A 13,283-nucleotide genomic window follows, 5' to 3' on the forward strand; every position below is an offset into this window, starting at 1 on the left:
GTTCGCAGGAAGTCGCGCGGGGCGCGAGCGGAAGTGACGTCGCCAGCGCCCACGTGGTCCGGCGTGGTTGTGGAAGGGGGTGCTTCGGCGGGTCCTGCGGTGCTGCGGGCTCAGTTGACCGGTCACGGCTCCCTCGGCCTAGCGCCCCGGTTCCCGTCGGGTCGGCAAGATGGTGAAGCCCAGGTACAAAGGACGGAGCACCATCAACCCCTCCAAGGCCAGCACCAACCCTGGTACGGGCGGCGGGGGCTCCGGAGGGGGGCTCGGAGGAGGCCGAGAGGGAGGAGGGGCGCCGGGGCCGGGGGATGCTGGGGCCGAGCGGGGCCGAGGTGGTGCTTTCCTTTCGGGGGCCCTGACCTCTTGCACGGCTCTCAGGGCGGGGGGGGCGGGGGGGAGTGAACGCTCAGGCCCGGCAGCCCTGGGCCATCTCCAGTTGCCCGAGGTCCTGTGTGGGGCATCAGCCCCTCCCCAGTGTGTTTCAGCCCCGTAGGACTGCAGCTTTCCAGCCCAGGGAATTGCTAGAAGCAAATTAGATAAAGTCCCATTACAGGGTGGTTGGTGTAGGGCAGACCCGGCTGGCGCACCTGCCTGCCCCTCTGACTGCCTTTGACCCTTTAAATGAGAAAGGGGGGTGGGGGGTTCTACATTTGGCCCTTGGAGGCAAATCCCGCCTGTAAAGGGCACAGAAAACCCTACAGATGGATACCTGGTGATCATTCCGGTAAAGATTTATTTTTTTTTATTTTTTTACTTATTTTTTTATTTTTTTAAGGTTTTATTTATTTATTTATTCATGAGAGAGACACAGAGAGAGGCAGAGACACAGGCAGAGGGAGAAGCAGGCTCCACACTGGGAACCCGACGTGGGACTCTATCCTGGGACCCCAGGATCGCGCCTTGAGCCAAAGGCAGATGCTCAACCTTTGAGCCACCCAGGCGTCCCAAAGATTTCTTTTGTTTTTTTTTTTTAAGATTTTTATTTACTTATTCATGAGACACAGAGAGAGAGGCAGAGACACAGGCAGAGGGAGAGCAGGCTCCACGCAGGGAGCCCGATGGGGGAACTCGATCTCGGGACCCCGGGGTCACGCCATGGGCCGAAGGTGGATGCTCACTGAGCCACCCAGACATCCCTAAATAAGGGCTTTTTTTTTTGTTTTTTTTGTTTTTTTTGTTTTTTTTTTTTAAATAAGGGCGTTTTTAGAGATGTTTAGTTCTGAGTTCCCACGTGCAGGATGAACAAGGTGGTTTGGGGGGTGGGGGGTAGGGAGGGTCCCTTCTATTGGGTTTAGTTAACAAAACTTTGTTTTTAAATAAAGTTTTTTGAGAACTTTAGTTCCCGTCGAATGTTTTTCCTGGATTGCTGATAAATTATCCGATATGCGTAGACTGGAATCTTAGACTGTTAGACCCTGAAAAGGCCTTTTAGAGGTTATGATGTTACAGGGGGAAGAGATGGAGCCAAAATTGGGGAAGTGGCTCATCACTGTTGGTTGGTTGGCGCAGCTCGTGAGCAGCAGAGCGGCCAGTACTGTGATGTCAGCCTGGTTTCTACTCTATCACTTCAGGAGTAGACAGGTGACTTGACGTCATCCCCCAAAAGGAAAGCTGGGCTAGTGTTAGCAATGCTGATTTGTCCTTGTCTTTCTCTCTGAGCCGTAAAGCAAAAACTTCCACTTTCTTTGCTGTTTATCGAACTAAAACAGTAAGAAATGAAGAAACTGGTAGGTAAGGAACACTTGAGTATCAAACTTGTAGTCTCCACGATGCCTTGCCTGTAGCAGGCACTCAATCTGTTCCAACTGAGACCCACAGGTAAGAGCCCAGATGGTAATGTAACGCTTTTGTTCAAATTCTGGCTCTGCCACTTAGTAGCTGTGCGATTTGGACAAGGTGGTCTGGCCACCTGTACCTCAGTTTCTTAGCCTGCAGAATGAGGATAGTGTATCTCGTTATAGGATTATCATATGGCTTACACAAGGTGATGCCTGTAATGCGGATCGCACAGTGCCACAATTAATGCTCAAAATTATTAACTCTTATCAAACAACAGTCATACTGAGGATCAAAGATCAGGTCAGCTTTGTCCTACCACGTAGCTTCCAATGATAATAATTCCGTTGGAATGATAGAGGGAAAGAGAAAGAGATATTGCAGCCAGGAGGCAGCTTGCCTACTTTGAGTGAACTAGTTGGTGTGTTTGAGGCTCTGACCTTACTTAAGCTTGGTTATCAAATAGTTTGCGGTCGGCTTCTGTCTTTCCTAGATCGAGTGCAGGGAGCAGGGGGCCAAAACATGAGGGACCGGGCCACCATCCGGCGCCTGAATATGTACAGGCAAAAGGAGCGCAGGTGAGCATTACACATTGTCCTCCTCCCCTTTCCTTCATGCCCCGGACTTGTCGCTGAGACCTCGTAACCTTTGACATTCCCACTGCCACTTTCCCCAACTAGGAGTAGTATGTTTTCAAATATCATCTTATATGGGTGGTGTTATGATAAATGGCGGAGTTTTGGTTCAAGACGTGGGCAGCGGGTGGTGAAACAGTGATTGTGTCACAAAACTCTATGACCAGTGGAGGTTTTATTCCTCACAGCTTCAGCCTCCATGGATAGCACATTAAATCTCAAGTTAAATATCCTTCAGATAGAAATCTGGTTTTCTTTAACAAATTATATAGGACTGTGATTATGAAAGCAGCCAGAAAACTTGTTTTTTAATGCGGAACTTTAGATCACAACATTGTGGCACTTGGAAACTCATCACGACTGTGAGTTCTGCTGAGGCAGCCTCTACCATGGAGACTTGCTGAGCGTGGCATTTTGCTAGCTGGTCTTAATTTGTTTGGTAATTAGATTCTTCATCCGTTCTGAAAGATGTGTCTAAAACACAAACGTCAATGAACTTAATCTACCTTAGTCACCTACTCTGTTGTTTAAGAATTTTGAGTTCCAGCATAAATCACCCTCTACTTAAAATTCATTTAAACCAGTCTTCAAATAATTACCAAAAAAAAACCCCTCAAGTATGTGGTTTTTTTTTTTTAAGCAAATAAACAGTAAACAGATTTTTAAACATCAGCATTATTTGTTATTCATCCAGCAGAAATCATTACGTGCTCTGTTGCAAGAGGTTAAATGACTTTTGGACAATCTGTTTCAAATGTAGACGTACTTTTGTTTACTGAAGTCTGTATTTCATGATCATTTAAAACCAAAAAAAGGAAAAAGTTCCTTTTGATGGAAAGGGTATTCGGGAAACCAAGCTTTGCTCTTGCCTCTCTTCTGTAACCAACCAGAATCTGTTATTTCCTCAATTTAGGAACAGCCGTGGTAAAGTGATTAAGCCTCTGCAGTATCAGTCCACAGTGGCTTCTGGCATGGTGGCGAGAGTGGAGCCAAATATTAAGTGGTTCGGTGAGTATCATCCTCTGTCACTTTGGTGTGCTGTGTGGAAAAGGGGAGGCTTAAAAGGTATATAAAAGGCAGAAGTTTTTGGGTAAATAGAACTGTCAAGGATTATATGAGAAAGGGCTCAGAAGTACCTGTAGTGGGAAAAGTGCTAAGAAAAGTAGTAGTGGTGGTGGATTCCATAGATAAGTTGTTTTTGTAAAGAGCTCATTATTTTTAGTTGTACGTAAACCCTTTTAAACAGATAAAGCCATCCTTATTGACCAGCATTCACAGACCTGAGAACTCTCTCTTAATTTCTGGTGGCCTGGAGTGATGGCTATTTGAAAGGTGCCTTGCAGATGTGTTTCTGCCTTTAACTTGAAGTGTAAGTGCATTTACTGGCAGTTGCTTTGAAATCTTTCTTTCTTTTTTTTTTTTTAAAGATTTATTTATTCACGAAAGACAGAGAGAGAGAGGCAGAGACATAGGCAGAGGGAGAAGCAGGCTCCCTGCAGGGAGCCTGATGTGGAACTCGATCCTGGAAATCCAGGATCATGCACCGCTGAGCCACCCAGGCGTCCCTGAAACGTTTCTTAATGGGGATTTGCGCTCAGTTGCAGCAGAAGGATCTCTCATGGGTCATTCCCGGGAGTGAATCGATGGGATCAGGGCTTCTTTCTTGGAAACTCCCATCTTCGTTTCAGTCTCAGGGCTTTTTCTCAGCTTTCCCCTTAGTCCCTGCTAGGTGCATGGGCCGATCAGATGGTCATACCCCACTGTTTGCCTGGTACTTGACCTCTGTGCTTGGCGGCAGATGGCAGCTCCATTCACTGTCTTATATTTTTGACAGGATACCCTCTAGGAAGCTGCAACTTGGGAAAGTGTCAAAGAAAACTTTTTAGAGGGGTGTTTAGCTTGGTGGCTGTATACTGTGACTCTAGGTCCAGACCATCTGGGTGTGAATCCTAGTCCGGCCATTTCTGTGGCCGTGGGCAAGGTATCACGACTCTCTGTTCGTTCATTTCCTGTCTCTAAAATGAGTATAAAAACAGTCTGTATCTTGTAGGACTGCTCTGAGGATTACGTGGGTGACCACATGTGCGGTGCCTAGAGTCCTGGGCAGCAGTTGGTGAGCACAGTGTAAACGCTGCCAGTGTCCTCAGCACCGGCTTCATAACCCTAACCATCTTGGGATCTGCGTTTCTGCTGCAACACGCTGTCCCATTGAATGTGTGTTTCAGGCTCCCTCACCTATAAGGTGTTCTCCAGGTAGTGTTATATAGTTTTATTTTGCTCCCTAGCGTGGATTTATTGGCTCATTTCATAGTCCTTTCAAACCCTCATAAGCGTAAAAAGCAGTAACTGTGACCCGGTTCTGTGCTTCAGGATTCCTTATGTATATCGATAGGTCTGCTGTGATTGGCTCCAAATTTCTTTGCCAGATGGAGCAGGAAGTGTAGGACATTTGTCAAATCTCAGTTCTATTCACTGATGTTGATTTTTCAGTTTCATCCAGTCAGGAAATTGGGCTTGGAAAACTCTTGAAACCTTTTGTGTATCTGGGTTGGTGGATTAGTTCACAGTGTATGAGTGCAGGAGAGGCAGTTTTTTTGTTTTTGTTCCCCCCCCCCCCCCCTTTTAAGTTGGAAAATGGCTCCATGGGATGGATGTATCGGTGTTTGGGTAAGCCAGAGTAATTCAAAATCTTGCTTTTCCCTGTGTCGATGGGAAGAAGGATGTAGAAGCAAAAAGGAGTTATTTATTAAATGGCAGCATTCTTCTGTAAACCAGGAAACACACGCGTGATTAAACAGTCATCATTACAAAAATTTCAAGAGGAAATGGGCGCAGTTATGAAGGATCCATACAAAGTTGTCATGAAGCAAAGCAAGTTACCCATGTCTCTTCTCCACGATCGGATCCAGCCTCACGTAAGTTGGAGGATGTCCCTGGCAATGGAATTTCTTAGGCACAGTTCACACCGACCCCTCTCCACCGTATTCGTTTCTTGTTTTTCTGTAAAGAGTGGCTTTAATGCAGTACCAGTGAGGTTTTCCCTTTGTCAGGGCTCTCACCTTAGTAGGAACCACATTGTGTCAGGAAGGCACAGTATATAGTGGATCAGCACAGGCTTGGGAATCAGGCCTGACTTCGTCTTTGCTGTGTCCTGGTTAGGTTTCTCCTTGAGCTTTCACTTCCATGGCTGTCAAGTCAATAAAACTTGCCTCCTTGGATGATTGGATGCAGATGAAGCATTTGGCATGTAACACCTAGGGCGCCGCCTAATTAAGAGCTCAGTGGATCATAGCTATACTAATACCAGTTGTACGTTTTTTTGGTAGGCAAACTAGCTTAAGTGGTAACTGCATCAAACTTTGGGGGAAACGTAGAGTCAGGATTGAGTTAGCAGAAGGAAGCCGTGGGTGCTGTGTACTTTCAGCTTCTGTGAGACCCTTGGAATTCCTTCCAGGGAACGAAAGTGTGCTGGTCACATTGGCTCTAAATTACTGGACTTGAAGGGCAGCAAGGACTGAATCCAGCTTGAAGTGGAATGAGTTTCACACAGAACCAAAGAAATGGCCTAATGTTTGCACGTTTTTCATTGCATTGAATAATAATTCCCAGAAACGTAGCCAGTACATAAGCTTCAGTTCCAATGTAAGGAGGGGAAGGAAGCATTGACATGCATACATGGATTAAACAGTTCAAAGAAAATTGTTTACTCCCAGAACAAAATAAAAACCAAGGCCTGGTTATTGCCTCAGGTTTTGTCAATTATGCTTTGTTTTATGATGGACTAGAAGAATGGCGCCTATTAGTGGAATGACTGTTTTCTTTCAGGGAAACACATGAGTGTAATTCATGAGCCACAGACAAGTTGCTCATTTCCCTTGTTCTCTTTGTCTGTTCTCCCTAAAGCCATCTTTTAACAAACTATTGAATCCTGTTTATGAGAACAGAGAGGTTTCATTATGGATTTATTGCTTTGTTGCCCATTCCAGTTGTTCAGTGCTTCTAAAATTCAGGCTTACACGGCTGACCTATAGAGCTAAGGGTCTGTAGCTCCAGCAGTCAGCTAGTATTGCAGGCGGGTGCTCAAGAGTAAGGGATGAGTTTTCTCCCTTGGCCTTGAAAAACCCCGATTTTATTTTATCTACTGCTGGTTGATTTTATTTTATCTACTGCTGGTTGTAAAACTTAATTCTGAGATGGCTGCACCGTGGGGAGTCAGATCAGATATGCTTTAACTCTTAGCGACATGCATATTATAATGGCTGTAATTCTGTAGCAATACAGCAAAAATACTGTAACTTGTTTGATCTGTGTACTTTATTGCATACTGCCTATAACTGCCTGGCACTTGTTAATGTATAGGTTTTCACGCACACATCCCGGTGTACTGTACTTTATAGGTTATTCATGAGATTTCCAAGGATTAACTTTGATCACAATTTTCCCAGTGACATTAGCACCAAGTTCCCGTGTAAAACTTGACCCTTCTGTTTGGGGATGTTGCCTTGTTGGAGGGTAGCAGGTAAAACTGAACTAAGAGATGAGTTAGAGGATCTGAAAAGGTGACCATAGCTTGAGGATCTTTGGGAATTGGAGGGGGGCTATCAAGGTCAGAAGCCACGGGGGTTGGTCTAGCATCCATGTTTAATGGCTGGTGCCTATAGAGGAGCTTTGTACTGAGGGGCAGAGGGCAATTTTTTTTTTTTTTTTTTTTGAGGGTATTTTCTGCCGGCTCTTCACAGTCTGTTACGTGATAGATCCTAACTCAAACTTTGACTTTTATCCTGCTTCAAAAATTCCTATGCCCGTAACTCCTTTACAGGCACAGCAAGTTCTAGTTAGTATCAGGTTCCTTTTATCACATCTAAAGTATTATTTTGGACTTTTGCTAGATGTTTTTCATCTGAAGACTTTCCATGTGCATTTAATAAAAATGTTACCTAAATTAGGGAAAATGTTATCTGAAACTAAAATGCATCTTACAAAACAAGCAATTCCTTTTAGCCATGAAAGAAATTAACTTCCAAGAAAAAGTTGGCATTTACAGTTGGTTTTAAAAAAAAAACACAAATTTGAGTATGATTGTCCTTGACAAAATCTGTGAGTTTGGAGAATTTTATGCACTTGTTTGAAAGCTCAAAAAAAAAGGTCAGGAAAGATAAGTTAATGTTTATCATTGTAGCCTTAATTACATTTGACTGAAGTTTATGATAAATGAAATAAAGCAGAGTTTTTGGCAAGTCTCACACAACTATTCATACTTGCTGTGACTATTTGTATTACTTTTATATTTCTCCAAGGAGGCTTACAGAACTTCACAATTAGAGAACAGGGGCTTTTGCCCTTTTAGGTATGTGGATGCAGTAGCTTTTGGTATGGGTTGAGCCTTGGAAAAATAAAAGAAGAAAACCTTTCCCGGGTCGGTTTTTAACTTTTGCTCTTGCTTGGTACCTTCCTCAGCTTCATGCAGGATTCTCTTTTCTCTTTAGAACTCAAAGGTGCACATTCTTGATACTGAAAGCTTTGAAAATACATTCGGCCCAAAGTCACAGAGGAAGCGACCAAACTTACTTGCGAGTGATATGCAGTCTCTTCTAGAAAATGCAGAAATGTCCACTGAGAGCTATGATGAGGGCAAGGATCGTGACCTGGTCACTGAAGACACTGGTGTGAGGTACAGTTTGAATGTTCTTACTGCTCTCATTTGCTCTTCTGCAACAAAACATTGTCTTTACCTTTATTTTACCTACATGGAGCTCAGTGCTTTAACTCCTTTTTTTTTTTTTTTTTTTTTTAAGATTTTATTTATTTATTTGAGAGAGAGAGAACACAAGCAGGGGAAGTGGCGGAGGGAGAGGGAGAAGCAGATTCCCCCCCCGAACCGGGAGCCTGATGTAGGGCTCGATCCCAGGACCCGGGGGTCATGACCTGAGCTGAAGGTGGTTGCTCAACAGACTGAGCCACCGGGGCGCCCCAGTGCTTTAACTCATAGATGGGGAGTGTTCTTCTTCCCTTTGACTAGAAAAAGTCATGAAGCTGGGGCCGGACTGAAAATAAGTTGAGGTGGCTTGTTTTCTCTAGGTCTCTTTTCATCCCCAAAATAAAAATAAATAAATATTCTTTTCCTTTGTTGTAATAGCAGTAGAGTCTAGGATAGACAATTTAGAATATGTAGTTAAATTAGAACTGCAAGGGATCCCTGGGTGGCGCAGCGGTTTAGCGCCTGCCTTTGGCCCAGGGCGCGATCCTGGAGACCCGGGATCGAATCCCATGTCGGGCTCCCGGTGCATGGAGCCTACTTCTCCCTCTGCCTATGTCTCTGCCTCTCTCTCTCTCTCTGTGTGTGTGACTATCATAAATAAATAAAAATTAAAAAAAAAAATTAGAACTGCAACACAAAGAAACTAAGAATCCTAATCCCACCGACCATGTCATTAAATTGTTAAAATTGTCAATGTCAGGGCTTCCTTAAACAGAGACTCTGGACCACTGGGGGTTCACAGACGGCCTTTGAGTTTCCTGGGACCCTCTGAAGATAATGTGGAAAGTGTACGTGAATAAAGGTGGTCGTGGTTGTTGGTCTTATATTTGTTTTGGGGAGGGGAAAAGGATTGATAGCTTTGTCATATTCTCACAAGGGTTTGTACCCAAAAGGTGATCAAGAATCAGTCACTGTTGTATATATGAGTCTAGATCTTTTTTTACACTCCGTGTTTATTTATAAATATAATACCTATGACTATATTTTAACTTGCCTTTTAATATATTTTTCTAAATGAATATGAATAGATTTCCATGTCAGTACTTAATTGACAGTCCCACTGTGGAACATTTATGCTGTTTGTAGTTTTGTCCTGTAGTAAATAAGGCTTGGGTAAAACATCAATGTGACTGAATCTTCTTAACTATTCCCCATGCTTTCTTATGGGGGAGATTACTGCGTCAGAGCACGCGTGTTTGTAGGCAGCTGCCGAGTGCCCTCGGAGGGAGCTGCCCAGTGTTGCCCCTCCCCCTTCGTGAGTGTGCCAGGTGCCTTAGCATTGAAGTGCTATTGCTGGCCTGCAGCAAGCAGGGCCGCCCCGGTGCTGTCCATGGCCCGTTTCCAGCTGTGCGCCTCCTCGAGATAACATCAGGCCATTTGAGGCCCAGCAAGAGAGGTGGCAAGTTTATTTCTTCCTAGAAGTATTTGGATTTTGTGTGCTTCTGCTGTTGTGAATTTTTTCCTCCTCCAAAACGTGCAGTAGATAATGGAGGAGAAGACAAGATATTTTTATTTCTGAGACACTAGGTAAATGTCGGTGAGGCTAGCAGATAGATTCTCAGCCTTATCAGAAATCTGTTGCTTCCTTTGGGAGTATAGGTTATGATTCAGGTCCTGCTGATTCATTTTCACGATCTTCTGTGACATGTTGGATACCTGTAGTCACACTTTTTTTTTTTTTTTTTTAAGGTTTATTTGAGAGAGAGTGCGCACATGTGAGGTAGGGGACAGAGGGAGAGAGAAACTTAAGTAAGTTCCTATCCTGGACTTGGGGACTTGATCTCATAACCCTGAAATCATGATCTGAACTGAAACCAAGAGTTGGATGCTTAGTCGACTGTGCCACCCAGGGGCCCCTACCTATAGTCACTTTTAAAAATATTTTGGGCGCCTGGGTGACTCCATCAGTTAAGCATCTACCTTCAGCTCAGGTCATGACCCCATGGTCCTGGGATTGAGTCTTCATTGGGCTCCCTGCTCAGCGGGAATCCCGCTTCTCCCTCTTTCTCTGCCCCTCCCCACTGCTTATGGTCTCCCTCTCTCAAATAAATAAATAAAATCTTCTTTAAAAAATAAAAATATTTTTTTATTTTTGGAGATGCCTGACTGGCTTGGTCGGTAGAGTATGTGACCCTTGATTTGGGGGATTATAAGTTTGAGCCCCATATTGGGTATAGAGATTGATTAAAAACAAAATCTTGGGATCCCTGATTTTGTTTGTGGCTCAGTGGTTTAACGCCTGCCTTTGGCCCAGGGTGTGATCCTGGAGACCCAGGATCAAGTCCCACGTCAGACTCCCTGGATGGAACCTGCTTCTCCCTTTGCCTGTGTCTCTGCCTCTCTTTCTCTGTGTCTCTCATGAATAAATATATAAAATCTTTAAAAAACAAAACAAAATCTTAAAATAGGACTTTGAAGAATAAAATATTGTTATCTTTGAAATTTTCAAGTTTTTTCATATTTTTAATGTATGATCTACGGCTTAAGTATTTTTAATTTAACATTCTATCAATTTATTCATCATGATTACTGCACTCTTTAATCCCCATCACCAATTTCACCCATCCCCCACCTACCTCCCCTCTGATAACCATTAGTTTGTTCTTTAAAGGTAAGAGTCTGTTTCTAAGGTTTATTTCTCCCTCTTTTTTCTTTGCTTGTTTGGCTTCGTAAATTCCATAGGTGAGTGAAATTCTATGGCATTTGTCTTTCTCCGACTGACTGACTTCACGGAGCATTATACTCTCTAGCTCCATTCACGTTGTCGCATATGGCAAGATTTCACTCTTTTTGCTGGCTGAGTAATACCCATTGTGTCTACATACCACAACTTCTTCATTCATCAGTTGATGGCCACTTGGGCTGCTTTCATAATTTGGGTATTGTACATAATCCTGCTACAAACATAGGATTGCATATATATCTTTTCAAAATTAGCGTTCTTGTATTCCTTGGGGAGATACCCAGGAGTGCAATTACTGGATCATGTATTAGTTCTACTTTTAACTTTCTGAGGAAGCTCCATTCTGGTTTCCACAGTGGCTGCTCTGCTTTGCATTCCCACCAACAGCCCACGAGTGTTCTCCTTTCTCCACATCGTTGCGAACACCTGTTGTTTCTGGAGTTTTTTCTTTTAATCCAATTTTTTTACTGTGGTATTTATCCTTTCAGTCATTTTTAAGCCTGCAATTCAGTGACACTAAGTACATCCACGTGGTTATGCAGCCATCACCGTTCCATGTCCATTTCCAGAACTCTTTCATGTCATCTCAAACTGAAAGTCTTTAGTGGATAGTAACTTTCCCCTGCTTGGGGGCCACCATTCTATGTTCTGTCTCTGAGGAGTTTGACTCCTCTTATGAGAGGTACTTGATATTAAGTGCAGTCCTAAGTCTCTTTCCTTTCGTGTCTGGCTTATTTCATGACCAGAATGTCGCTGGGGTCATCCATGTTGTGGCCTGCATCAGTACTTTATTTTTCATTGATGAATAATATTCCCTTGTGTATACAGCACAATTTTCATCCATCCATCCATCCATCCATCCATCCATTGATGGACATTTGGATATAGTCACTTTTTAAATGATGAAATGTGCTTTTGTCCTGTCTCCAGGTAGCTTTGATGCTCTTTTCCTGTGACATATGGTCAACTTCTCCTTAAACATCCTCTTTATAGGGTTCAGTTGCTCACTTTGTTTTCTTATTTAGAAATGAAGCTCAAGAAGAGATATATAAAAAGGGACAGTCCAAAAGAATATGGGGAGAACTCTATAAGGTAAGACTTTCAGTTCTTTCTTGTTGAGTGCTTTTTTTTTTTATCTTTTGTTTATTCATGAGAGACAGGGAGAGACATAGAGCGAGAAGCAAGCTCCTCACAGGGAGCCCAATGTGGGACTTGATCCCAGGACCCTGGGATCACGACCTGAGCCACTGAGCCACCCAGGCAGGCGTCCCTTGTTGAGTGCTTCTTTTGGCTTTCATGATCTATCTATATATCTATTTATTATTTTTTTATTTTTTGGCTTTCACGATCTTATATGAGAAAAATGATCTTGATATATGGAAGCTCTGTCAAGTAAGCACACTTTCCACTGCCCATTGCATCCTCACTGCCCCTCTTCACCAAAACCAGGATAGATGTGGCTAGGCATGTAACTATTTTGGATAACTACCTTTTTTTTTTTTTTTAAATAACACTGACAGCTATGTTACATAGACCTTAGATTTATCATATGTCGTTAGAGCTGCACCTCTCCTTATGGATGAGAACCTGCATCTAGAAAGGTTGAATACCTCAGCCAGCTCACCCAGCTGGTTCATGGAGGAGCCTTCATGTGTCCTGAGTCCTGGCCCAGTCCTCTTCAACTGGCTGAGTTTTATGTCCACATACTAGAGAGAATTTTCGGTGACAGAGGTTTTCAAGGACAGTCCCATAATCCAGCAGTAACATAACAGGAAAGTAGTACCCTGAAGGCAAACTAAATTGCGTAGCTTTTGATAAAATACATAAAACCTGTGACAATAGAAACTTTTAGAAGTCTAAGAAGTAAATGAGTTCATTGAATAATGAACAGTAGTCACGAAGTACGGTGGGTTTCACCTAAAAAAGTTTTCCGATTTGAAATTCAGCAAGTTTTTTCTACTCACAGGACAGGAAAAGTTTTGAATTCCGATGACTGGGCATTGAGATTGGCCACAACCTACTTGTGTTTTTAAGTTCTCATTATTATTTTATTTCCCCCAGGTTCCTTTAAATGTCCTTGGCCTCCCACTTCTCATTTATACTAAAGCAAATCATTTTGACTTCTTTGAATCGCAGGTGATAGACTCCTCAGATGTGGTAGTTCAAGTTCTTGATGCTAGAGATCCGATGGGTACCCGTTCCCCTCACATTGAGACTTACTTGAAGAAGGAGAAACCTTGGAAGCACCTTATTTTTGTTCTTAACAAATGTGACCTTGTTCCAACTTGGGCAACAGTAAGTATAGCTGCTTACCCAGAACAGACAGCCAGGCTGCTCAGCTCATTGGAGGCCAAGTTACCTGTAAATAAGTCCATTTCATGGTTTTTAGAATCTAAGACCTTAAAGCGCTGGACTCCTTGACATGGTAGTCCTG

At 43.3% G+C, this 13,283-nt stretch overlaps 1 protein-coding gene across 1 annotated transcript in view; it reads left to right on the forward strand.

Moving 5' to 3' along the window:
- Positions 1–13,283, forward strand: part of GNL2 (G protein nucleolar 2) — a 25,683-nt gene continuing 12,400 nt past the window's right edge. The window contains exons 1-7 of the mRNA XM_025991727.2: positions 1–233; positions 2,267–2,351; positions 3,322–3,416; positions 5,184–5,323; positions 7,895–8,079; positions 11,875–11,941; positions 12,986–13,144. Coding sequence (XP_025847512.1) covers positions 170–233; positions 2,267–2,351; positions 3,322–3,416; positions 5,184–5,323; positions 7,895–8,079; positions 11,875–11,941; positions 12,986–13,144 — 795 coding nt within the window. The 5' untranslated portion in view covers positions 1–169. The remainder of the gene's footprint in view (positions 234–2,266; positions 2,352–3,321; positions 3,417–5,183; positions 5,324–7,894; positions 8,080–11,874; positions 11,942–12,985; positions 13,145–13,283) is intronic.

This window comes from Vulpes vulpes, chromosome 10 (genome assembly GCF_048418805.1).
Source record: "Vulpes vulpes isolate BD-2025 chromosome 10, VulVul3, whole genome shotgun sequence".
NCBI classification, from domain to species: domain Eukaryota; kingdom Metazoa; phylum Chordata; class Mammalia; order Carnivora; family Canidae; genus Vulpes; species Vulpes vulpes.